General features: G+C 43.1%; 1 protein-coding gene across 3 annotated transcripts; it reads right to left on the bottom strand.

The window, feature by feature from the left end:
* Positions 1-505: 505 nt before the first annotated feature.
* On the bottom strand, positions 506-23,213 carry LOC124309098 (cilia- and flagella-associated protein 91). Of its 3 annotated transcripts, XM_046772366.1 has the most exons (5): positions 22,427-23,213; positions 21,922-22,225; positions 11,461-11,739; positions 10,597-10,769; positions 506-3,338 (listed from the first exon to the last, which is right to left on the bottom strand). In XM_046772366.1, exons 2-5 carry the CDS (start codon positions 21,992-21,994, stop codon positions 3,192-3,194), a joined length of 672 nt encoding a protein of 223 aa, XP_046628322.1. In that variant the 5' UTR covers positions 21,995-22,225; positions 22,427-23,213; the 3' UTR covers positions 506-3,191. The 3 variants fall into 3 exon arrangements, with proteins under 3 accessions (XP_046628322.1, XP_046628321.1, XP_046628323.1); XM_046772365.1 differs by having other exon boundaries at positions 21,922-23,213; XM_046772367.1 differs by having other exon boundaries at positions 10,597-10,742; positions 21,922-23,206.
* Between the last annotated feature and the right edge of the window lie 498 nt (positions 23,214-23,711).

Below are 23,711 nucleotides of genomic sequence, written 5' to 3'. Positions count from 1 at the left end.
TTGTAAAAATACAAGCTTAAAAAGAAAAAAAAATAGAGAAAAAAAAAATTCAGTTTTCGCGACTGCAATTGGCCAATTTTTCCACGGCAGCGTGACAAATTACGCGGTGTATATAATATCTAATTTATTTAGTGCACGTAGCGCCTTAAATTTGTTTTTGAGATTACATAGAAAATCGTTACGCGTTATTCACCGTAACAAGTAATGTATACGTGTATTGTGTATATATATAAATATTTGATACATAGGCATGCGTGTGTATGTATAATATGTAGAATATTGTGAGTTCTTAGGCCCGCTAAAAACAACATCGGCTTAACAGTGTAAGAATTCATGAGAGTGCGACAGGTGCGCAGGCATGGCACATAATGTATAATAATTTATGTATACAGTAATTATGCAACAAAGTTTCCAATAAAGCGAACGTGGCGATAATTGAATAATTTGAACAGGTACGAACTAAGTTTCACAGGTACTGGATATATTTCGTGACACGGGTAGAACAGAAAATTTTCCAACTGCGTACAAGAGATCAATGCAACGAGAAATAAATTATTAGACGCGCTAGCGTTGAATTGTTTTTTTTTTTACTTCTCTCTTCATTCATCGATTAACTAATCTTGTTAATCACAGAAGAGTTATCATTTTTTTCCGATTTTTTTTTCTTCTCCCAATGTTAAACGTACAAGCGGTGACAATTGCTCAACAAATAACAATGCATAGTAATCAACAATCAAGATTTTTAAAGAACAACACTGACGTTAAGCAATTGCAAAGCAATTGCAATGCGACGCTGGGCTAGAAAAATACCAACCACAAGTCAATTAATCACTAATGAATTAATTAACGTTGTTTCGTGTTTAGGATGTTTTTGACATATATAAGATATATCAATTTTATTTTCGACTATCAGAAGTTTATCGCTTTAGTGTAAATTGGAGAAAATCGCGGTTACGGTGTATAATAATAATAATATATGTATGTGTAGATACTAGGCTGCTTTTTATACAGATATATATGTATAATAATTGGTAGATGTAGGTATAATATAATAATTATGTGTATCAAGTGTATCGGATGATTATACAGTACATATAAATGTATATATATAACTATATACATACACACATATACGATGTATAATCATATATATAATAGGTATAATAAAATTGCGTATAAGGGAGGAAATTAATACCGCGTATATAATTCACGTATTACGGGAGTATGCATTGTATATATATATATATAATAAGTGTACCCAATTATCTGACGGGGCAAAAACGATTATTAGTACAACTTTCAATCAGTGATTATCAAATGTTAACGGTATCTTCGATCAGGTTTGCAGCCCAATTTTTTTTTAAAAATTAGCGGAATCATACTTTATTCCTCGTATTATCATTACTCTCGGTATTGTTTTACGGTCGTTATTATAATACGACATTTATAGTTTTTCGTTAGTTTTCATCTTTCATTTTTCTCAGCTAGCGAATTAAACGAATGAATGACGCGCGGACGTGAAAACGGCCTGTTTGTAAAAATAATAATAATGATGATAATAATGTTAATAACAACAACATTAGCGATAATAATAACAGACACCGAGCGAGATCGGCGCCTGGGATATAAAATGTAATATTTTTCAATGTAATACGTGTAATATATCTCAATTTTCTCATCTCGCTTATTTTTCCTTCCTGCATCAAGTACCGTGTTATCATTGTTATTGTTATCATAATTATCATTGTTATTATTGTTAAAATTTCCGCTCACAGACTTCTCTTTATATATTTTTCGTATTCCTATATCGCATTATAATTGTACGTGCCTCGCAAACAAAACGAAGCCCCCTAATTGATTTGAGTATCGAATTGACGCTAAATTTTTTTTCATTTTATCACTATTCTTTCTTTTTTTTTTCGTTTTCTCAGCTCGTTATAATTTTTCCCCGTGTTCATAGTTTATTCATAAACGAGTTTTCTTCGTTTCAATACGCATACGCAATGCCTTTGAAAATTTCTTCCTTTCCCTGTAGCTTGTAGAATAATAATTACTATATAATTATAACTTCTACGTATTTATATACTAATCTTGCGTGTATAATATATTATACCTATAATGCGTGAGTAACTATATTACAAAATAAACTGTACGGAAAAGTGATTCTGTATCATTCACTTCTCACTTCTCGTTCGATCCCCGTTTTACTGTAATGTTGTTAAACGTAAATCCTGTATGTTAGGTACGATTGTTCTTTTTTTTTTTCTTTCTAATAAACGACGTACATGTTACCTTTACAAACTTAAAAAAATTAGGAAAAAAGAATAAATAAAAAAAATCTAAATCCGCAGCAAGTCTTAACGATTCAGCAGGCTTGAGGATATATTCCAGTTTTTGATAAAATTCTTTTAAAAATTTTCTTCACCTTCAATTGAAAATTATAACACAATGTAGGTTCTATTTTCTATCACGTGTATATATTATACGTATATTATACCTCCCCGCATCTAAGAACCACACACATATTTACGGTTTTTATACCGCGTAATTATATAAGTTAGATTAGTTATTATGTAAAATATGCACTTCTACATCGTTGTTACGCTGTAAGTATATATATAATAATAATAATAATAACAACAATAATAACAACAACAATACGTGACGTACGGTTCAATTAATAATCAGAAGTGATTTGATAAATTGAAACGAGGGCCAAAAAAAAAAAAAAAAAAGGAAGAAAAATGAATAAATAAACTCATGCAACAAAAAAAAAAAAGAAAAAAAAACAGAAATAGGAATCGTATATGTAACTGAATTTATAATCCGTTAGCGGTTAGCGTTCGCATAACGGGTTGTTCGTTTTTCCGTTCCAGCCAGCGCCAATAAAATCCCACTCATAATACCGCTGTATTTACATTAGACGCAGGAATGTGTGTCTCGCAGTTTTCTTTCTTTTTTTTTTTGGTTTTTATTTGTGGGAAAGAAACAGTAGATCTTCTCTCTCTTTTTCCCCACACCGAGTTACCTTCCGGGATTTTTTTTTTTGCGGTGGCTTAGAAAAAGGATAAATTTTTCGTTTTTAATTTTCTTTTGTTTTTTGTTTTTTTTTTTTACGTTTTATCTTTGCTCTTTGGTTTTTAAGTTCTTCCTCATTTTTCTTCCAGCCCGTGTACCTTCGGTACTTTCGCCTACTTGCCAGGCTCTGTTCCTCCGACTGCCGGCCCGTCCTGGCGCACTTTGTGACCCCGGAAACTCGCCTGGATCTTTGTTGCTGCCTTGTGCAGATCCGGATCTGTCAAGTCGATGCTCTCAAGTTCGTTCAGCGCGTCGTTTACCTGAAAGAGGAAAACCGACGTTCCTTATAGTTCGATCTGAAGATAATTCTATCGGTGACTCAATTTTGTTAATCGAAACAAAATCGCGACAATAAGAAGGCTGAAGACAAAGTAAAGTAAAAATAGTCAAGGTATTTGACGATTTTTTTGTTTTTTATCATCAACAATATCGACGCTTCGTTTCATTCGACGATTAATTTTCGACAATTCGTTTGAGCTTGATATAAAATGACAGTAAGTAATGTATTTCTGCCTGAAACATAAGTTCATCATCTGTAAATAAATGTAACCATTCTACGTATCGTATTTTTTTTTTTTTTTAAACTATCCGAAAACCCCCCAAAAAAATCAAGCTCAAACAATTTGTGAGGAATTCGTTTATTTATTTTTTCTTTACGTGATTCAGTACCTCGACATTCTCGATCGAAATGATTGTATTCTTCAAACCTTGGCTTTTATCATGTTTATCAGTTCGAAACATTCCTGTAAAAATCTTCGATTGAATATGAAAATGTAAAACGAGCAATAATTTTTCGGAATAAATAATCTCTGCACAGAATTTCACCCTTGTGTTATTCCTGTTTTGCATTCAAGAGAAGATGCGACCTACATCGAGCCGCGTATAAACTTTTAGGAAAAGTTGGCGAGAAATTGAAACGTAGATAAACGTATGCACATACGTACGCAGGGAAACAGGTTAAGGGGGTATGAGAAACTTTTCACTCAACATTATTCCACGTTTCGCAACGACGCGACGCGACGCGACGAAGACATCGCGTTGGCTCTGTACGACGTACCTACGTAATAATACAGCGTCGTATGCTCATTTTGCAAAGCATGGTCGTGCGATGTGTACACGAATACATTACCTCCCTCACTCCGGGATGCAGCCAGGCTATTTTCCAGCCACGGACGGGGCCTTAAATTAATTAGCCAATCAAACGAAGTGGGCATAATTAGCGAAGATGAAAGCCGCGAACAATTCGCTGCACATGCAAACAGTGTTCGCCTATAATATCGTCGTCGTTGAAGAGATCGGAAATTATTCCGAGGGTCAAAGAACGTACTCGCGATCCTGCAGCAGGGGCTGTGCTTTTACCCGAGAGCTGCGCGATATCACCGTGATTTGAATCCGAATCATCCCTTATGCATGGCGGACCTGCCGGAGATGATGGAAGTCCTGACGCTTACCGAAGCGCGAATTTCACCCTAATTCGCAGAGTCCGTCCGCTTCGCCGTTTCTTTTTTCTTTCTTCTTTTTCCATTCTGACGAACCGCGCAAAGATCGAAGGTAACGGAATTTCTGGGCGCGTCTCGCCGCCAGGATTCGTCGAAGAATAACGAAATCTCGTCACGTCTCGGACACGTGACTTTTCGCAAATCGATCCCGCAGCTTGGAATTCGCGAAATCCGTCAACCCTCTTCTATTCTACCAGCTTCGCGGATTGTTAGACTGCTGAAATTAACAAACTTAATCACTTTCTCCGCTCGTTAAACGTTTGCTGTACACAGAGTCCGTAGCGGTGGATAGTGAGTTAAAAATAAACGACGCGTTTCATCTTAAGTCCGTTATTTTTTGGTCATTCTTACGTCGAGTACCGGCTGTAATAACGCTCGACTAATTATCTCATTTATCGCCCGGGAATAACGAGCCGCGCTAAACAGCGTGTCGTATTCGCGAGAGGATATGAATTCTAACCGGGGCACCGGGTCTCGTATCATTGAATAAACACGAGAGGTACGCCTTGCTGGTTGTCGGCCCCGAGGGGACAAGAGATTTCGGATCAGGGAAAGGTCTGCATTATTCGCCAAATATCAAATCATGTTCACCGCGAATCCACGTTTCATACCCAAGGTCTGGGTCTGGGTTGTCATAATTCGTACGAACGTTGAAAACCAGCGTCGTCGGCACGATTCTTATACCGAATAGAAAATGGACGCCCCGAAATTTATCCAAAGAAAAACAACAAGAATTGTCATTATTAATTACTACGTGGATTAGAATCCAGGTAATATTTCCTCACTGTTCTCTTTCTTTCTTTTTTTTTTTTTTTTTACAGACAGACATTAGTTTGCCTATAACTTTGTCATTTTTTCTTTTCTCATTTTCTTTCGTTCTTCTCGTTAACGCGTTTATATCAACGACTCGGGTTTCTTCCGTCAATTTTTTTTTTTTTTTTCTTTCTTTCCTTCTTTATTTTTATCTTATCAGCTTACAGCCAGCAACGGCGTACCAGATTATCGGTAATTAAATAATTTCCCTGCCTTCTAGGCTTTCCTTCCGGCGTCGTCGTATATAACTGCACATCACTGTAGGGGACGATTGGCAAGAAAAAAGACGAATATCCGTTCTTAGGGGTGATACCGAATGGAAATTATATCGGAGCGTAATTTCAAGCCTGGGACTGAATGAAAGCCGCAAGAATTCGCGTTCGAAAATCACGATAAAATTTCCGACTGCACTTGTACGCTGTAACCGAGTGTCTGCATCGGTATAATATATGTATAAGGCGTAATTGGCATACATATACGTAAATATATGTCAATGCATATACATTATACGTGTGAAACTAATGTCAAAGTTGCTAATAATAGCCGGCGTTGTGCTGAAATTATCGATCCCACCCCAGCGGAGCGGAGAGAGCGCTCACCTCACCCCGTTTCACCCCCTTTTGCCCCCTTTCGCCCCTTGAGCGTCCGGCCCGTGCAGCATTAATTAAACAGGTAGACAGAGTGTGAGGCGAAAGTAACATCGGGAGGGAGGGCAGGTGTGCATGTGCGAAAAAAGGGTGGGTTTCCGGTTTCGCGCATCGGCCGAAATCCCCCCGAGAATCGAACCCCGGCCGTGTTTTATAATTATCTACATTTTTTGTCGAGACTTTTCTACACGCGTCCCGTTTTCCTTTTCGCGAAATGGGAATCGTTGGAAAAAAAGCTCCGGGGAGGGCGGGAAAAAATGTAGAAAATAAAACAGAAAAATCAACGAGTAATCGACTCCTGCGAACCGCACGAAGGCCGCCTAGAAGCGACTGTAGATCGAAGGATCGTGACTGATAAGGATCGACAAGCTCCTGTTATATCGTGGCAGGTTTTTATTCACCGTTTGTTATTATTACCCGGCAAGGCCGCAGAAATAACGTCCGAAAATATTTGATTTTTTTTAATCAGTTTATCATCTCGTGATATTTTCAGGGGCGGGTAATCGCTTTTTGGCTAACGATTCGATCGCGTTTTACACGAATAAACGGGATCGGGTTTCCTTATAATTATTGGCAAATTGAATTCTAACATGGCGAGATTGCAGTTCCGACCGACGCTTGATTATTCCTCTGCGATGCCTCAGGATGCGACATATTTCGGGGGCGGTGTTGAAATCTCGAATTTTAAACGTTCCGAAAGCACCGAATTCCGAATTTCTTGCACGCGTATCTTAGAATAATGAAATCAAGCTTTTACGAAACATCAAAGTTTCGAATGGTATGAAACCCGACGCTCAAAATTCCGAGAGGATAAAATGCGAGAGTGAGAAAATTCAAAAATCTGAAACACCGAAATTCCGAATGATCCAAGACTTTCGGTTATTCTCATTTTTCTACGCTGTGTGAGTGTATTTTAATTTGTCGGGATTTCACTCCATTCGAACTTTACTTTTCGAAACTTTGCTCGATCGTAACTTGAATTTTCGGAAATTTGCATCCCGGAAGTTTGAGCAGTCGGCTTTCCGACGATTCGAAACTTTGTTGTTTCGTAAAAGTTTGATTTCTTTATTCCAAGTTTCGCCATGAAATAATTCAGAGCTAGGCGCTTTTGGGATTGCAACCCCGCCCCAAATTTCTCACCACCCGTTGATTCTGATCCATCGTGCAGAACAAACATCCTGCACCCTCTCTCGGGATTTATAACACTCGGCCTCGACTTCAGCTGTGACGAGGCTGCAGCCAGGGAGAAACGGGATTGTATCGATCAGGCCATACCTTGAGAGGGCTTCTCATAAATGCTGATTCGTTTGCAAAATATTTCTGCACCCTGCGAGGCGCTCGCCATTGATATTTCACAGATTGGCCGAGGGCGAGGATATCGAAAGCTGAGGAGAAGGTTCGACGGTCAGAGAATGGATTTGCCATCTTTCACCTCGGATTCGAAGAAATGAAAATCTTTTATTGGTCAATTTTCATCATCAATTTCCATCGTCGCCGGATGAGCTTAATTTCGGGGTGCCGTCTCATCAGCCTGATCAGCGGTGATAAATAAATCCTTACACGGTTTGGCTGCTTTTGATTGACGCGACGCTTGATACGTGTTTAAAACAATAGCCGAGGGACTTTGGAGCTTTGTTTGAGTCTCGGGGAACAATGGAGTGACGTTAAAATCAATAAAACCCTGTGCAAGCTCTCGGCTCGCGGGACCCCGAGGGCGGATTGATGTTTTACTCATTGTCGCACTGCTGCACTAGTCGGTCTTATTTGCCACGGCGTGAAGGTTATGCGGAAGAAAATGCCCCGTGGCGTGCAATTCCCTGTGAATTATTAACCCCGTGTGCGCCTAGGCCGCTTGTACAGAGCTTTTAACCCTTTAATTCACGCTGGTACGCTCGGCGTCCCACCTTTGTTTTTTTTTTTTTTTTTCGGCAGCTTATTATTCGTTGAACTACTTTTTTCGAAACAATTGCCCAGTTTTTCAGTCCCACATGGCCTCTGAGATATTTCCAAGTTTAAAAAAATCTAGAATTTATTTATTCATTTATTGTGAAAATAGGAAATGTAAACAAATCTCGTAATTCGTACTTTACCACGAAAAAAAGCATTTTCTGCCAATCTACACGCTAATTTTTACACGAACTTAGTACATACCAGAGAACTTTACAGAGCTTGCGTAAATTTTTTTCTCTTCTAGTCTTCATCTGTCCGACATTTTGAATTTTCAAATTTCGAATTCCGATTCGTAATCAGCGACCCAGAAGGCACATGTTTTCAAAATTTTGAGTGAATCCTATGTAAGGAAAAATGTATGCATGAACGAGTTAATTGTTTCACGCCCCAAAATTTACGTAATATCTTTCTCTACTCATTTCCTTTGAGAAATATTATCATAACGTTCGGATTTTATTTTATTTCACACGGCAAACGATCCTCTCTCTTTTCTTGGATTTCGTCCTTAGAGCGGCTGGAGTTCGAGATTCTGAAGAGAGCTAGAAAGCTGACTCCGCTGATTGGAGTGGCTGGCCGGAATTCGCGCGGCGCACTGCACACGGATGGGCTTGTTTTTTTTTTTTTTTTTTTCGTTCTGCTCTCTCTCTCCCTCTCTCTCTCTTTCTGACTGAGCCAAAAATTGGAAGAAGGCGGGGAATTTCGCGAATATATTTTTCCCAACATTGATCTCCGACACCTTATGCCGGCTGCCAAGAGAGTCGTTCAAACGCGCCGCGCCGGAGGCGGATGTTGGAAAATTATTCCCTTCGCAATCTCTTTGTGAGAATGGCTGCCTGCCATCCCCGGACTCGGGAAACTTTCCTGCGCCGCTTCGCCGGCCTAACAATGGCCACAAAAGGACCCGCAAGCTGAACGCCGAGTGAGAATCTCGAACGTTTCAATGCAATTTCAAAGACTCGAACGTTGTAGGTACCCACGTGCCGGTGTAATCACTTTTCAACACTTTAATCGAGACGTGCAGAGAATTTTTTCCCCTCAAAAGGTTCCGCCTTTTTCATCCCTCCGTTGACTCGCATTACTCGAATTTTCTTCGACTACTATACACTGTAACGTTGCAAGCAATTGTTTGTCCGACTTGATCAAACACTTACGTAAGACGACGGGACGAAGCTCAACTACCAATTTGCGCTAGAGAAAGAATCTGATCGCGTTGAACAAACAGCGGTAACTCAACACCCACGACGTTGCAGGAATAACTACCGGACAGCTTGCTCTGTCAACCGCCATTCGAAGGGAAGGCGAACTCGGAGGGAAGTTGTATTTTTTAGGGGATCGATGAAACCCGGATCCCGCCCCGAAATTCGCGGAAGTTTCGTATCGGCGGTAATTCAGGCGCGAGGCGTGAAAGTCGATATGTGAGGAAGGAATGGCGATATGATAAAAAAAAAAAAAATAGTCATAATAATAATAAATAAGGGTGGAAATCGCTGGAAACGTTCACGCCTACCGGCCCTCGAATAGGGTTTTGTTCGTTCGCAAGGAAGCTAATCGGTACCAATCGATCATCCAACGCTCACTGACTCGATAAGCAAACGCACATGCATAAGGGCTCGTTGAGAAGAGACGGAGCTTCGATTGGGTGCTGTTTGCCCGAGGATATGTTCCGCTGAGTTTCACCCTCGCAGAAAACCACGTACGCCAGTTTTCCGGCGTTACGGTTATTCGCTTTCTCTTAAGAAAATCTGGTTCATCGTTGTTTGTTTTTTCTCGCCGTGAAAAATTGTGCGTTAAATTTATATTCGGAGTCTGAAAGCACAAACCTTGCAGTGCCTTACTCGCGCTCCTCGCAACGCACTGGATGAAAAACGCAAATTATGCGGGAAAGAATTCGCGGTAATTTGTGTATTCTGACCCCACCGCGTTCTCAGGTACTGTATCTGAAGCTCCCCAAACTTAGTTATAAGCAGGGTTTTTCGCCTGAGAAAAAACTCCTCTGCCCGTGTTTGTAATTCGGAGTGAACCGGCATCAGCCTAAAGCCATTCCGACAGCTGGGGAATGCCTGAAATTTATTTTTCTTATATCGAGTGAAGAAAATTGTTCAACCGCCGAAAATCGGCCCACTTGAAAAGTTTCAATCGATGCCATTTTCAATCGCGATGATGAAAATTTGTGGAAAAATTCAGAAGCTCAGAGACCGATGGCTGGAATGGGTGTACCGAGTTTGGTAATAATTCACTGATAATCGCTGGACTTATCAGCCTTTCAAGCCGTAAACTGGACGCCATATTGGAACCTGGGAAAGGATAATGCTTTGATACACGGTACACGCATGAATATTACAACAGCACCGCGGGAAAGGGATGGCTGTTTAGATCCGGGCACCGCGCGTTGATACCGTCAGACGTATTTCGACTGATCGAGTAATCCAGGTAATCTACGCATCTCGTAAGCGGAAGCTAGTATTCAAGGAAACTGCAGGGTATGGGCTAATGAGGGATTACTCCGTGGTTTATACGTCGCCTCCGCCAGTCCTTATCGAAGGTGAGGCTGCAGAGCCCGGAATCTTTGCGGAGCGATCTGAACGTAGCCTTGCCTTCACTGAACTCACCTTCTGGTCGATTTTGTCCGCCGTTTTTTCTACGAACTGTTCGATCGGCTTGATCGCCGCCGAGGCAGCCGATACGACCTGCTGCTCCTTCCTCGACATGTGGCCTCGGAACGACGCCTGGATCTTGGTAGCAGCGTTGCAGAGTTCTGGAAAATTAAGCTCATTTCTTACGTCTATGAAAGTACGGGGAGTGAGTTCCGCAACGAATAACGGATAAACAAAAAGGATGACGAGAAACCAAAGATAATACAGGTCTGCAAAAAAAAAAGAAAACTTCATTTTTCAACTGCATGGGATGTTTCTGTTGAATATCATGTTTTCGAGTGTGCCGAATCCGAAAATGACTCCCATTTCCCTCCATCGCGTACAGTATTTTTGCAATATACAACGTGTTTGCGTAAAAAAAAAGCGTAACAATAATGAAAAGTTACCATTTCGTTACAACGAACTAAATAATATTTCTTATAAAATGAAACAAACAATTCCGTCGTGAAATTTACTTAATATGAAATCTTTTCTTCTTCTCTTTGATACCTCGCCGAACACACTTCCGCTTTCCATTTTCTGTTTCCCTGATTGTATTTATTCTCGAGTATCACTCTAATACGTATTAAATGAGAGTAAGAAATGACTTTTGCATAGGATTTTTAGAACTAAGAAGAGGATACCAGATCTCGAGTTAAACCGGAGTCTCACTCTAAATGAAATTACAATCACGAGTTAAAGAAAAAACCTGACGTGATGGAATTTTCTTAGTACTTCCCCCGATTTCAGTGAGTGAAAATCTGTAATAAACAGTACAAAACCCTGTGCACTTTTTTGCTTGCAAACCTGTATTATGGAAAACACCGCTAGTCCTCTCACCCTTGTCATCCGCCCGGAACTCCTCGAGTAGCTGCTCCTGCGTTGGTTCCGCGTCGTTCTGGCTCTGCGGCTGCCTCGTTCCGCTCTCCGGTTCCTTCATGCTCTTCCTCGCGTGGTGGCCTCGGAACGCGGCTTGTATCCTGGTGGCAGCCTCGTCCTTGTCCTTCTCGTTCTCGCCCTGACTCGCCGCCTCCTTAGTGGCCTCGGCCGATTTGCTGCTCGCCTCTTCCGCCGCGGCAGTTTCGTCGGTCCCCGTCCCTTCCGTCGATTGTTTGATATCTGGGGAAGAAGAAGAGCGAGCCTTAGCCTCGTCCTTAGGTCCGACCTTTTACCCCGGAGTTCTAATTCGTATTTATGAACCGACCCTGGGCTTTTCAACCCGTATTTTTCTCGTCGAGTTCCGAGAGCCAGGTCGCGAGGTCCTCTCGGGACCTTTCCACCCCCACCCCCTCTACCCGCCGAGCCGAATATCCAGCCTGGATGAGCATGTTCCAGAGGAGTACAGACCCGGGACGGAAGTCGTAAATATATTTATCGCGATCCGCGATTCAATCTCGTTATCTCGATCACGGTACCTGTAATCCGTTGGCCTGTCGAATTACCGCACTGGAGATGGAAAGAGGCCTGAACACCGTGCGAAGCCGAGGTATGAAAAATTCAACTCCTCAAAATTAAACTTCTTTATCGCCGCGATGTTTCCGACCATTTTTTTTCCGAGGTGTTTTTCTACGAGAGGAGAAAAGCAACGTGGAAGTGAAGGAAAGCCGAGAGATTATCTCACGTCCGTACCGCCGGGAAAACTGGGTCTCAGTATCAGCTGTCGGCGCCCGGAGCTACCGCGAGTGTCGTGGTGTGTCTGTTTTTGTTTGTTAGCATCCGCCCTTTGTGTTGCTATTGTTGTTTTCCTGGTACGGAAAGTCGAATCCCAAGTTTTCCAGGTCACGCTCAGACTGCCGCGATCGCGTGTTTTCTGTAAATGAGTCCGTACCGCGTTTACGAGTACAAAGTCCAACTATCCTCCAGAGCCACAACGATCAAGAAACGAATAATTAAATTACCGCACATTTATTACTTGTGTATTCCGGAATCCTTAGTCGACTGATTCTGTCGACAATTTCTCATTGTCATACTCTCGAAATTACGAGCATACGTTGTGAATTTCTAAATTGTTCGTTTTCTCCACCGTATGTCGAATTAGCCGACACGCTGCACTTGAGAATTATAAATGATCGTAATTTTGTTTTTCGACGGTGAAAAATTATGAAATAACTTTCAAACGACGCACTCAGATGGCAAGAATTCAATCGTCTAGGATCTGACCAAATTCCACCTACGATTATGAGAATTTATCAGTATTTTATGATTCCAATTGGGCGCCATTTTGCAACGGCAAATGACCGAGGGTAAGAAAAGTTTCCCCGTTACTATACCTGGGTGGGAGGCGCCAAGTCTTGCGATAAAAAACGATTGCCTGAGACGACACAAATCTTCGAAGAATAATGATAATAATGAAGTTGAATAGCGCCAGCGGTGGAAAACCGTTCGAATATCAGTGAATCGGTAGTTTTGGGCAGGCCGAAGTTTACGAGAAGCGATGGGGAACAATTTACACGAAGCGGAGGTGACAATTAATCCGAGGTCTTTCCGCGGGTTGGTGTAGTAGCATAGTGGTCGTGGAGGTCAGCGAGTTGCGAGGTACCTACGTGCTCCTTGGATCGATCGAGGGACATGGAAGAAGAAGTCGGAGCTTTCCAAGTCGGAGCTTGAATTCATCCATACCCGGAAAGATGTCGGAGGGTCGGCAACGAGAGTTTGTCGCGAATCAAGGATTTGAAAAACGGCTTTGAGTTTTTCGGCCGGTTCTCGTCGACTTGACGGGTTTTTCACACACGCACACACACACATATATATATGCATATATATATATATATATTTCTCGGTTCGATATTAGCGCCCGGGCAGCCGGGTCGTTAATCTTATCCAGAAAGAGAGGGGCGGGCCCCGAAGAGGAAGAGGAAGGTAAACAGCGATATAGCCTTCCCTCCATAATGCTCCACAGCAGCTGGATGTTTGCTCCCCGCACACATGCCGGTTAAATTCGGCGTGTGCCAGTGTTCGCGCACTTATAAAATGGCAGAGCTCAACCCCCGCCGCGCCGATTCTATAACCCCGAATTTCAATGGTAGCTCAAATTAATGACCTGTTTCTCTGTGTTTTTTCAGGCCTCTCTTTCAGCTTCCGCGGCACTTGACGCCATTGATGTTGCTTCTAGGCGTGCAGCTATTATAAGGGGAGGGAACGGTTACAGGCTCCGGGAAATAAAGTAGATAAGTAACGGTCGAAGGAGGGAGTGAGGCGGTTGTTACGAATGCGATAGCAGAGATTACGAATCAGGGAAAACCGCGACTTCTCTTTCAGAATAACCATCAGACTGGGAATCACGCTCGTTAAACTGTCAATTTAAAACCGGAAGCAGAGATCGTCATCCTTCCCAACGAGATCTGCAGGAACAGCAACGGAGCCGTGTATTTGAACCTCAAACTTCGTAATTTACGTGGATTGAAAAATATACCGACTCCCGTAGATAATCGCTGGCAGATTATACAGTTCTCGGAGTTCTCCGCTCTCGTTCTAGTTAATCCAGAAGGTATATAACTTCGGTTCATTATAATCCCTGCTCGATTCCTCATATCTAACCAAGCCATATTCATGTCGAGAGTTTCTTACTCGGGAAAGTTTTGATCTCAACGCGATACTACCAAACTACAGGTTCACCTGCACCGCCGCTCGGGGACAATTTTGCATATAAATTTGACGAGGTTTCAGTCTCGAACGTGCGGATGTGAACAATCAAACACGCTGAGCTCATTGTTCCGGGTTTGTATCTTGCTCGACGACGTCACTCTGTCTGATCAGAAACCGATGAATGCGTCGCATTCGGCGCGTCTAAACAGAGTGAAAACTACCCCCCCTCTAAACCTGAGCCTCCTGTCTCCATTCGGAGCTAAATGGGTCGTTGCAATTTAATCAGATCGAATAAAACACAGAGGGAGACAGCACGAACTGCCTGACGAGGCCTTTGCCCAGTGGGATTCCAATTTTGATACTCCCAGCATGTTTCTCAGGCGCGTCTTTACGCTCCTCGTCAAAGACCCGGTAAAAACGTGTTAAATTCTGTAACGTTGTTCGATTTCATCTGTTCGCTGTTTGAGAGAAGAATACTTTAAGAATAGTCACCGTGACTCACAGTTAGTGCGAAAAAATTAGAAGAAAATAAAAATCAGGTAGAAGCCAATGTAAGGGCGAAATATTTTCCACCGTGTTATTATAGGTAGCGGATCAAGGATCATTCAGGATTACCTGCACCGTTGTGACGCAATTAACGATAAACGGACCAGACGGCGATCCGATTATCTTCAAGGTAGGGCCTGCGAACTCGAGTGGTTTTATGTATGACATACACGATGATAAAATCTAATATTAGTGCGCGTAAAAAAGCATGGCGAATTTTATGGGGGGAGCGATAAAAACGCGGCGTGCCAAAACCATACGATGGGGTCTTTAATTTCGCGAACAATTACATGACGGGTACGATGAGAATCTTTTCCAACAACTATTTTTGACCCCCCAAATAACTTCCCATCAACTTTTCCGTGTTCGCAGTTTAGCTTCTATCAAGCCAAAGCGAGACGCCCAGGCTGCCCGGGCTTGGGAATTCGATAATTACGAGTCCGGAGCGTCGGGAATTTAGTTACAACGCTACGGTGTGGACTGAAATTTTGCAGGGTGGAATAAAGGGTACAAAGGGATGTTCGGGGGCGACGTTGGACCTCATCGACTGCTCTACACTCGAACGATGACGAAAACTCAAGGGTGAGATTAGTCACGATCACTCTTCGGGTTCGACATTGAGAGGGTCTTACCCCCCCCCCCCCCCCAAGCATATCGCGCCCATAAGTTACTCGTCAGATTTCCAAGCCCGCGGTGAGGAAAATAGGGAATGATTGATGCGCCCCGGAATCGATTCGGTCCGAAATATACCCAAATTCAAGTCTCGATCATCCCCGTGGCAACCGCAAACTCCTCTATTTTTACCCCGAAAATCCGGGACGAGTAAGATCCTTAATTTAAAACAAGGCTATTTATCTCGCACCTCTTTTTTTTTTTTGCCCTCGTCTACAAAGAAAGAGCGACAGGAATATATGAAGAGTTCCATTTTTTTCATCACTTCTCTCGAATATATATTTAAACGAAGAAACAATAGTACGACGTGACAAATTGGTGAGAATAGAGAGAAATGAAGAAAAATGAAGAAAAATTAAAAAAAATGGAATTGTAAACAAAGAAACATGAAGTAGGTACTGAAAAGTTACAGAGTTTTTTTTCCACCTTTCTTCTACTTTTTCTTTTTTATTTGCTAACCAAGTCATCCCTCCTCGTGAAAAACTCACCTGACGATGCTCGCTGCACCCGGTGTAGGATCCCCTGCACGACTGACTCTCCGGCGTCGCGACGCCCCCTTTTATACGACCCCCTCTCCTCCCCCGCCCCTTAGGGTCTCGCCGTGGGCCGCGAGGTGCGCGCAACCGAGGACTACACTCCAGCCCCTGCGAACCGCGAAGGGTGTCTCCGGGTGGCCGGTGACGAGCTAGTTTTTTGCCTCGGCCAAGCAAATTTCTAACCTTTTGCCGAGGTACCTACAACCATGGGCGAGCTGCTTCTTCGTCACCTCCGCGACGTGGTCGCGTCGATCGCGCGGAAAGAGAAGCGCGCCAAGTGTAGGTATACGCGAGAAAATTAAAATGGTTGGCGAAAAATTATCTTCGAGATGTCTGTAATATATAGGGGAAAGAGAAAAATGCCATCACCTTTTACACGACGTTAAGGTGGGTGAATCTGGCATTTTTGTTGAGGATTTCGTTTTTTTAACTGCATGGGTATATATTGGGGTGGTTCGTTTCTAAATTTTTTTTTATCAATCGAAAAATTTGAGAAAAATACTACAAAAAAATTGTCGTAAGACCTGGAGGAAATAGAAAAATATTTAGAAGACGTTACCAGTTATTGTTATATTTTTTATTTATTTCCAATTAATCATTCTTCATAAAAATCAGTACCGAACACGAAACAGGGACATTAAGGTGACGCGATACTCCTATTTCGTCAACGAAAACTATCATCCAAATTTCTCCGAGACGATTAATCTGTGACAAGAAACTGTGAAATTGTTAGGCGCATTTGACTGTTGTTTGGCGAACGATTAATTGGACCGTGGTACAAAAGAAATAATCTAACATATATATATACATATACAAGTCCGAAAGGTGTACATGTAAAAAAATCAATAAAAAATATCACAATTAGTAGCGACCTCTAATTATTTTCCTACCTCCTCCAGGTTTAACTACAATTTTTTTTCAGTACTTTTCTAGTGGCAACTTCAAAAAAAAAAAAGAAGTTAAAAAATAGAGATACACCGAACTACAGACTGTACGACTCGGCGCTTAATATCCGCACGTAAATTCACGGCATTCTGGTTAATCGAGATTAATCTCGTGCTGATTGGTATACTCGACAATTTTTGCGAACGAGTAGCAGCAAAAACACTGACCAGCCATGTAACTCAGGCAGCTGTGTAATTGGGAATTGGAGGAGGCGCACAACAGGAGGAAGGCACGTGGCTGACGGATCGAGTCTGGGTTCATTCGTGACAGGCTCGTCGAGGAAGCCTTCCCATCTGCACATTTTCTACCCCAAAACTCCTCGGCGTTCGTTTCTTGGCCGGAATGACACTCCCTCAAGACGTATAGCACGCGAAAAAGTTTGACACTTTTATTTCCCCACTCCCACCACGTCACCAGCTCTGAAATATTCGGCCTTTTTCAATCCGCCTGTCATCCTCCAGAGTTCGCGCCGAAATTACTTGGAACCGGTCCTGTAAAAGTTTGTACAATTTTTTCCTACGTAGGATGTAGTTTCGTGGTAATTCGATATGACAAACTGTCTTCTTCGACGACGAAACTGATTTCGGACCATTTAATCGCACAAACTGAAACAATAATCTTACCGACGACTCTGTCCAGCTTCATATTTGTTTTTCTTGAGCTGGGGTAAAACTTTCGCCGGCGCTTCACCACCGATTAATCGTTTGGGTGGCTCCGACTGGCCGTGAGTAAGGCAGAAGCGAACTAGAGGAGGGATGAGTGCGTTCCCTGCATTACCGGCCTGCGATGCGAGCCCTTACCCACAAAAGCTCGCAAGCTCCGCACGGATAAAGCTCCGAGTACGTCGCAGGGTTGTATATAAATTGAAAGTTGAACAACGATTTCCCAGTGATGGAATTGATCCTATCGTGAGAGCGATTCCGGCAAATTTGATCGACGCTGATCGCTGCCGTCGATAAAACAGGGCTGCACGTCAGTCGGTAAGACAGGTCGAAACGGAAGAGCTTGCGAGAGGGAGGAAGGGCGGAAAAGTCGCGCGTGTGTCTCATCCTCATCTCGGGAACGACGAACCGCCGTGGAGAGTCCGGAGGGGAGATCAATAAATAAGGGAATAACCGGAGAGCTTTCGGCCTCGAGGCCCTGGACGAGGATCTGCGCTCTCCGATTCAGATCGGGCTTTTCTCGGGCGCCGTAAACCGGGCAGGTAATTGTCGGCGAGGGCTCTACGCCAGTACGATCCCTTCAACCCTCTGGCGATGCGGGCACGCGAACCTTTCCCGAGTTCCGGCAGGAAGCTCGGATTTCGAACGGATCTACTCTCGAAATTGAAAAAGCGCCGGACGGGATCGCGCGGAAGATTACGGCAACTGGGAAAAACGTGAGACGACTTTTCGCGGAACTTTTTTCATTTCTCACCGCGTCCTTTCCATCCCCCGGAAGAGAGGGAGGATCAAGGTTTACAAGCTTTTTCCCACAAATCATCAGAGCAAACTTGGCGTAACGAGTTTCAGGTTCTAATCCGGTTTTAATTCCGCTTCATCAGATTCGAGCAGTCAACGGAAAAGGATCGCGAAGGTAAAGTGAGCCGTTGGGGGGGGGGGGGGGGGGGGGGGTGACTCGAAGGTCGGCAATAATCTGTCGGATTTTACTGCAGCCTGCAGGTGCATTACGATCACGTTTGGAGAAGTTTAATTGGACAGCCCGTCTCTCAATTTTCCGACGTCCCTTTATCCCCTGCACGCGAGGCGCGTGTACGAGTTTCGTTTAAAATTATCCATCGCAATCAGCGGTAATCGGCGAGTGGCGGCGTCGTTGAAAAGGCAGTCAGGGCTTTATCTCGAGGGTGCATTACGAACGCAGAGTTGTCCTGGAACTAGACTCGCGTTTCTCGATTTTATACGCGCTCGACACCGACCCGCCGGAAAATCGATACATCCGTTTCGTCATCCTTGCGTGCAATGTGTGGGTGGGTACGTTCACGTACCGGTTCGCAGGTTCCATCCACACACTACATTCGTACTTGGGTTAAACGTGTGATTCTGCCTCTGGCCAGTGGCTTACAGGAGCTTCCATGGCTCGTTGACTATCGATTTTTCACCGGCTATCGCCGGCAGCGCCGAACCCTCTTTTTCCAGTCCCATTGTCAGAGCGATTTCCATGGATCGCGAATCCCTCGTAACACGGGATGGAGGAAATGAATAATTGTCGGCTTGAAGAAAGGGGGACCGAGTCGACTTGCACCCCTTTGTTCGAATATTTTCCTCGAAATTCCCTTCCTCTCCTATTTCTTCATCTCGTATTCGATCACCGAGTCCACGATTACGGATGTGAAGCATGAATATACATCCGCGGAATCGCATTACCACCAGCGGGGATGGTTCACCATCTTTCTCTTCAACCCTTTTGCTTCAATTGTCACGATTCCCAAGTGGCTCGTATGCCATAGATAGAAGCCGCGGCCCGCAGACACCACAATGGTAGCCGTAGCAACGGTGTTCGTGAATATACATCATACATATTTGCACGTTCATTTTACCGGATAGGTACGAATTCACACGACACATACACATGTGCGGTAGGGTGGGTCGTATCTTGACTTTTTTCATTTTTTTTTTCAAGGTGACACTATCAAAATTTGTCACAAATACTGAAAGAAAAGAACTGTTGTAAAACCTGGAGGAAGTAGGAGAATGTTCAGAGGTCGCTACGAATTATTGTTATATTTTTTATTTATTTTTATGTCTACATCTCACGGACTTGTATGTACATTAGTTTATTTTTTTCGTATCGTGGTCCAATTGATCATTGTTCACAAAAATCAGTACCGAAAACGAAGAAGGGACAAATTTTTCGAGTGACATCTTAAGAACAAAGAAAGTTAACGAATGAAACACCCTGCTATACATGTGCGCGTACATCCGTGTCCAACACGCGTAATGACATACCTACTTTGGTCTCGTACTCGTAAACCAGCACACCTCGCCACCGGGTAACATCTACCTAGTTCGCGATGTGAAATTTATGTATGCATAAGCTATGACTGGCACAAAATCGCGGATCTGTCTTATATCGCTATGAGCTGTTGAAGGAGGTCGAGTCGGCACGCGACCTCGGCAATTCGCAGGTCCGTACAGGGTGGTTCACGTTCGGCGGTCTGGGTGGCTCGTAAAAATCCGGAACGAAAGTTCCTTTGGAGTATCTTCGAGGGATGTACGGCTCTCGAGTTACGAAACCCAGAAGTTCGACCAATCGGAGAGCCGCCTTTGCGTCGTCTGCTCGGCCGTGCAGCTCCGCGATTGGTCAACTTCGAAGCTCCGTATCTCGGAAACTGTTGGTAGCTCGAAATCCGCGTAAAGTAACTTTCGTCCTGGTTTTAAGAGGGGAATCAGATCCGAATCACCCTGTACCCATCCGCGAGAAAGTAACGATGCTAATTTCACATGAATATTAAAGTATAATTTTGATTCGTCGTGTATTCACGTTATACCATCTACCTACGCTACACGCTGCAGTAAAGGGCGATGCTATCGGGAACACCGGGTGTACGAACAAACTGGTTGTACGCTTATATTGTGTATAAACTGTGCTATACACCCTCTTCGCAGATCGAACCACCCTATCGCAAAATTATCGCAACTCGACGTTAGCTGGTAACTTTTTTTTTTTTTTTTTGCGAAGCTGTAACGGCCATTTTACGATGGCGAAAAGCCACTCGCATACATCGAGGAAAACTATTGTATATATTTTGTGTTCAACTTGGACGTCTCGACACGCGTCTACCGCTGGCTATAGGAAGGCGTTATTTGAGAATGGCGTAGGTTCGCCGACCTGTTCGCGGGGAATCGATCGCGTTATCAGAAGCTCTGTCTTCTCTTGAAATCGCGGCCGCTCCCCGCTTCCCGTCTACTGCAAAACCGTATCGTCGTCCTTCCGGAACGCGACGCGGGGATGATCCCCCCCCTCTGTTCCGAATAATAATCGAAAACAAGCGATCTAATTCGAGGAGGTAAAAATCAGTTTCAAGAATGCTCTCAGCCACCCTCGAGAGTGAAAAAACACCGACCCATTGGACAGACAGAGAACAAAGGCGAAGAAATACCAGCCGAGCGAATCGGCGCGCCGGCAATTACTCTCATTTGAATCGATCGATTCCTCAACAGAGACGCGCAACAGCTCGTGTTTTATTTCGCCTGTAGCGTGGGCTAACGGCTCGAATTCACGTAACCCGATCGCTTAAAAACACACCCAGTTTTTCCCCGTCCGAATGACGCCGAATTACACTTCTTTTCCCTTCCCTCAGCTTTGGCTTTTATTTATTTTTTTCCTGCCAACCCTCTTCGAAAGTCTCGGTTCATTTTTCTTCGCAAAATATTTGCACTGCTCGTCAACTCGGCAACCCCTTAGAGAGCGTAAATTCAGCAACAGGGCGAATACGAGGGGATTAATCATGACTGATTTGTTTTTCGCCAGTCCGGATGGCATGTTTATTTATTTACTAGCTTAAACACGGGCAAGGCCCACTTGCACGAACCGTAGGAATACCGACCAAACAGGCTTGGTAGTCGTAGAAGTCAAAGATCAAAACTAAAACCACAGATAAAAGGCAAGGCAATGTCAAGAGGGACGAGAAGAAGAGACCGTAGAAAATAACGAAGTCGAGCACAGCCTGTCAATCGAGCGTGGAAATATCAATGTGACAGTGCGATGGATAGCCTTGGATAAGAGTTTGTGTGTGCCCAGGAGCCAGACATTGCGAAAATGCAATTCTCATCCTCGCGTGACCTTACACTCAACCTTTGACGTCTCGAACACGCGAGGTAGGCAAAGCCTGGCCGGCTTGGAACGGAGTTGGTGGGACTTGACAGACCCCCTCGGGAAGACGGTAATTAACGAATACCAGTAAGAAAAGAGCGAGGAATAAGCGACGACGGGTTAGAAAACAACAAAAAGGAGTGAGGAAGGAAATCAATCCTATCTCGTCGAGGGATGGATAAGGAGTATCGAAATATTTACTCACCCCCGTTCTTCGAGTCCTCTTTAGCCTCCTCGGCTGTTGGCTGAACGCTTTCCTTGCTCGTGTTACATCCCATCTTGCACGTCTCTCTTTTCTCTCACTCCTTGAGATTATCTACCTGGTACAGCTGCGCAGACTTTTCACACACTTTTGTTTATCTCGTTTATTTTTTTCGCTTTTTCGTCGTTCTCTTTATTTTAAAATCAAAATTACGAATTTCCCTTCGAGCCAATGTTACATTCACTGCTCGGTATAAGAATAATCTCTCATTTGTTATACGGTTGAAATATTCTGCCACGCTATTCTTCTACATCAGTCGAGAATGTGAATATTAATTTATCGCGTCGCGACAATATCGATACCTCGTAAAAATATACGGAATATATCGTGGAAAATATGTATGTAGGTACGGTTATCTCAATACGTATATATTATACTTTATAAAAATATTACAGCGGACAATTGATCGTGTATATACTCTGAGGGTTGTAGTTAACGATTATTATACCTGAGACGGACGTGTTCTGTGTTTTACCACTTGGTCTTTTAACCTGTGCGGTACGCGTTGGATACTCGAAAATCTAAACGAAGACAGTTTCGTTTGTTAGATTATACTTTCTTAGCGGTGTGTACTTATCCCTCGAGGAACGCGAACTGGTCAACAATTATCTATAATCACCCGTGCCTAATTAATTCCACGATAAATAACGGCGTAAACGACGATTCAAACTTTCACAGCTTTCGCTTTCGCAGTTTGAAAAAATTAAATTGAAAATTGGTCTCTTCTTCCTCTCTTTATACTTTCCGTTTAATTCGTGTCTGATTAAAAAATATTAATTACTCTACGAAATTTTTGTGCAGGCTGTGTCGTTTTACCGGTAATTGTTGCGTTACTTGGCTCTTGCGACGTTGATTACTCGTACAATCGACAGATTAACTTGTTAATTACGCACGAGGGACGACTCACGTTCAACTCGCACTAACAATATGTTTTCTGCAAGATAATATCTCTACGATTTTGCGTAATAAGCGTTTGAGCTGCGTTCTTAATTTTTGGAGACTATTTTTTTTTTTTTTTCTGTTCAACCCCTCACTTTTACGTTATAATATATATAATACGAGGCTTTAAATTTCTAGTATCAAATTCCGTCGATTCGTTTGTCGTACAAAGAAATTGGACGATTCCTCGATTTCACTCCTATTATCGGGACTATCGGCTAATCTAAGCTACACCTTCGGGATCGACATTTGAGAGATGGTTCCCGTCGGCGGCACGGGGCGTACTGACGACCCTGCCCTTGCGTCGCGACGCTATACGCCGCTGGTTGGTGGGATCTCCGTTGAGCTGGCACCACGACGACGGAGAATCAAAATATTAACCGTACCTCCTTTTATTCAGACTCATTCCGAGCGGACTGAATCCCACAATTCGGAAATACGTGTCTCAGAAGAAGCCCGATATAGAATTAAACTACCGATGGTACTGGCGTACTTTTATTTATTCGCAAACACACGTTGACTTGTGTTGAAAAATACTGTCGCAAATATTTTCAACTTCTTATCGAACGGTCTATAATACGACGTTTTACGCGTAAATTTTTATTGCTCCAGATTTTGGTCGGACAAAAAAAAAGACTGCAGCTAATAATTGTTTCTATGAGCAGCATTTTTACTCATCATAAATCGCGTAAGGATATTCTAATATTCTGTTTGTGGAGAACATTTTTTTTAAATTTTTTGTTCGAGGTTTGATTCGAATAAACGGATCGAAATCGAAAGCTTCTGTTACTGGA

This window comes from Neodiprion virginianus, chromosome 7 (assembly GCF_021901495.1).
Source record: "Neodiprion virginianus isolate iyNeoVirg1 chromosome 7, iyNeoVirg1.1, whole genome shotgun sequence".
Classification (NCBI taxonomy): domain Eukaryota; kingdom Metazoa; phylum Arthropoda; class Insecta; order Hymenoptera; family Diprionidae; genus Neodiprion; species Neodiprion virginianus.
Note: the sequence above shows the minus strand (reverse complement) of the source record. Positions and strands in the feature narration are given on the sequence as shown.

Excerpts from the sequence above, each read along its gene's own strand:
- LOC124309098 (XM_046772365.1), bottom strand. The coding sequence starts at position 21,994 with ATGGGATGTAACACGAGCAAGGAAAGCGTTCAGCCAACAGCCGAGGAG. Across the intron at positions 11,740-21,921 it reads AGAGGACTCGAAGAACGGGG|ATATCAAACAATCGACGGAA; the intron begins GTGAGTAAATAT and ends CTTCTTCCCCAG. Across the intron at positions 10,770-11,460 it reads GTTCCGGGCGGATGACAAGG|ACGTAAGAAATGAGCTTAAT; the intron begins GTGAGAGGACTA and ends GTACTTTCATAG.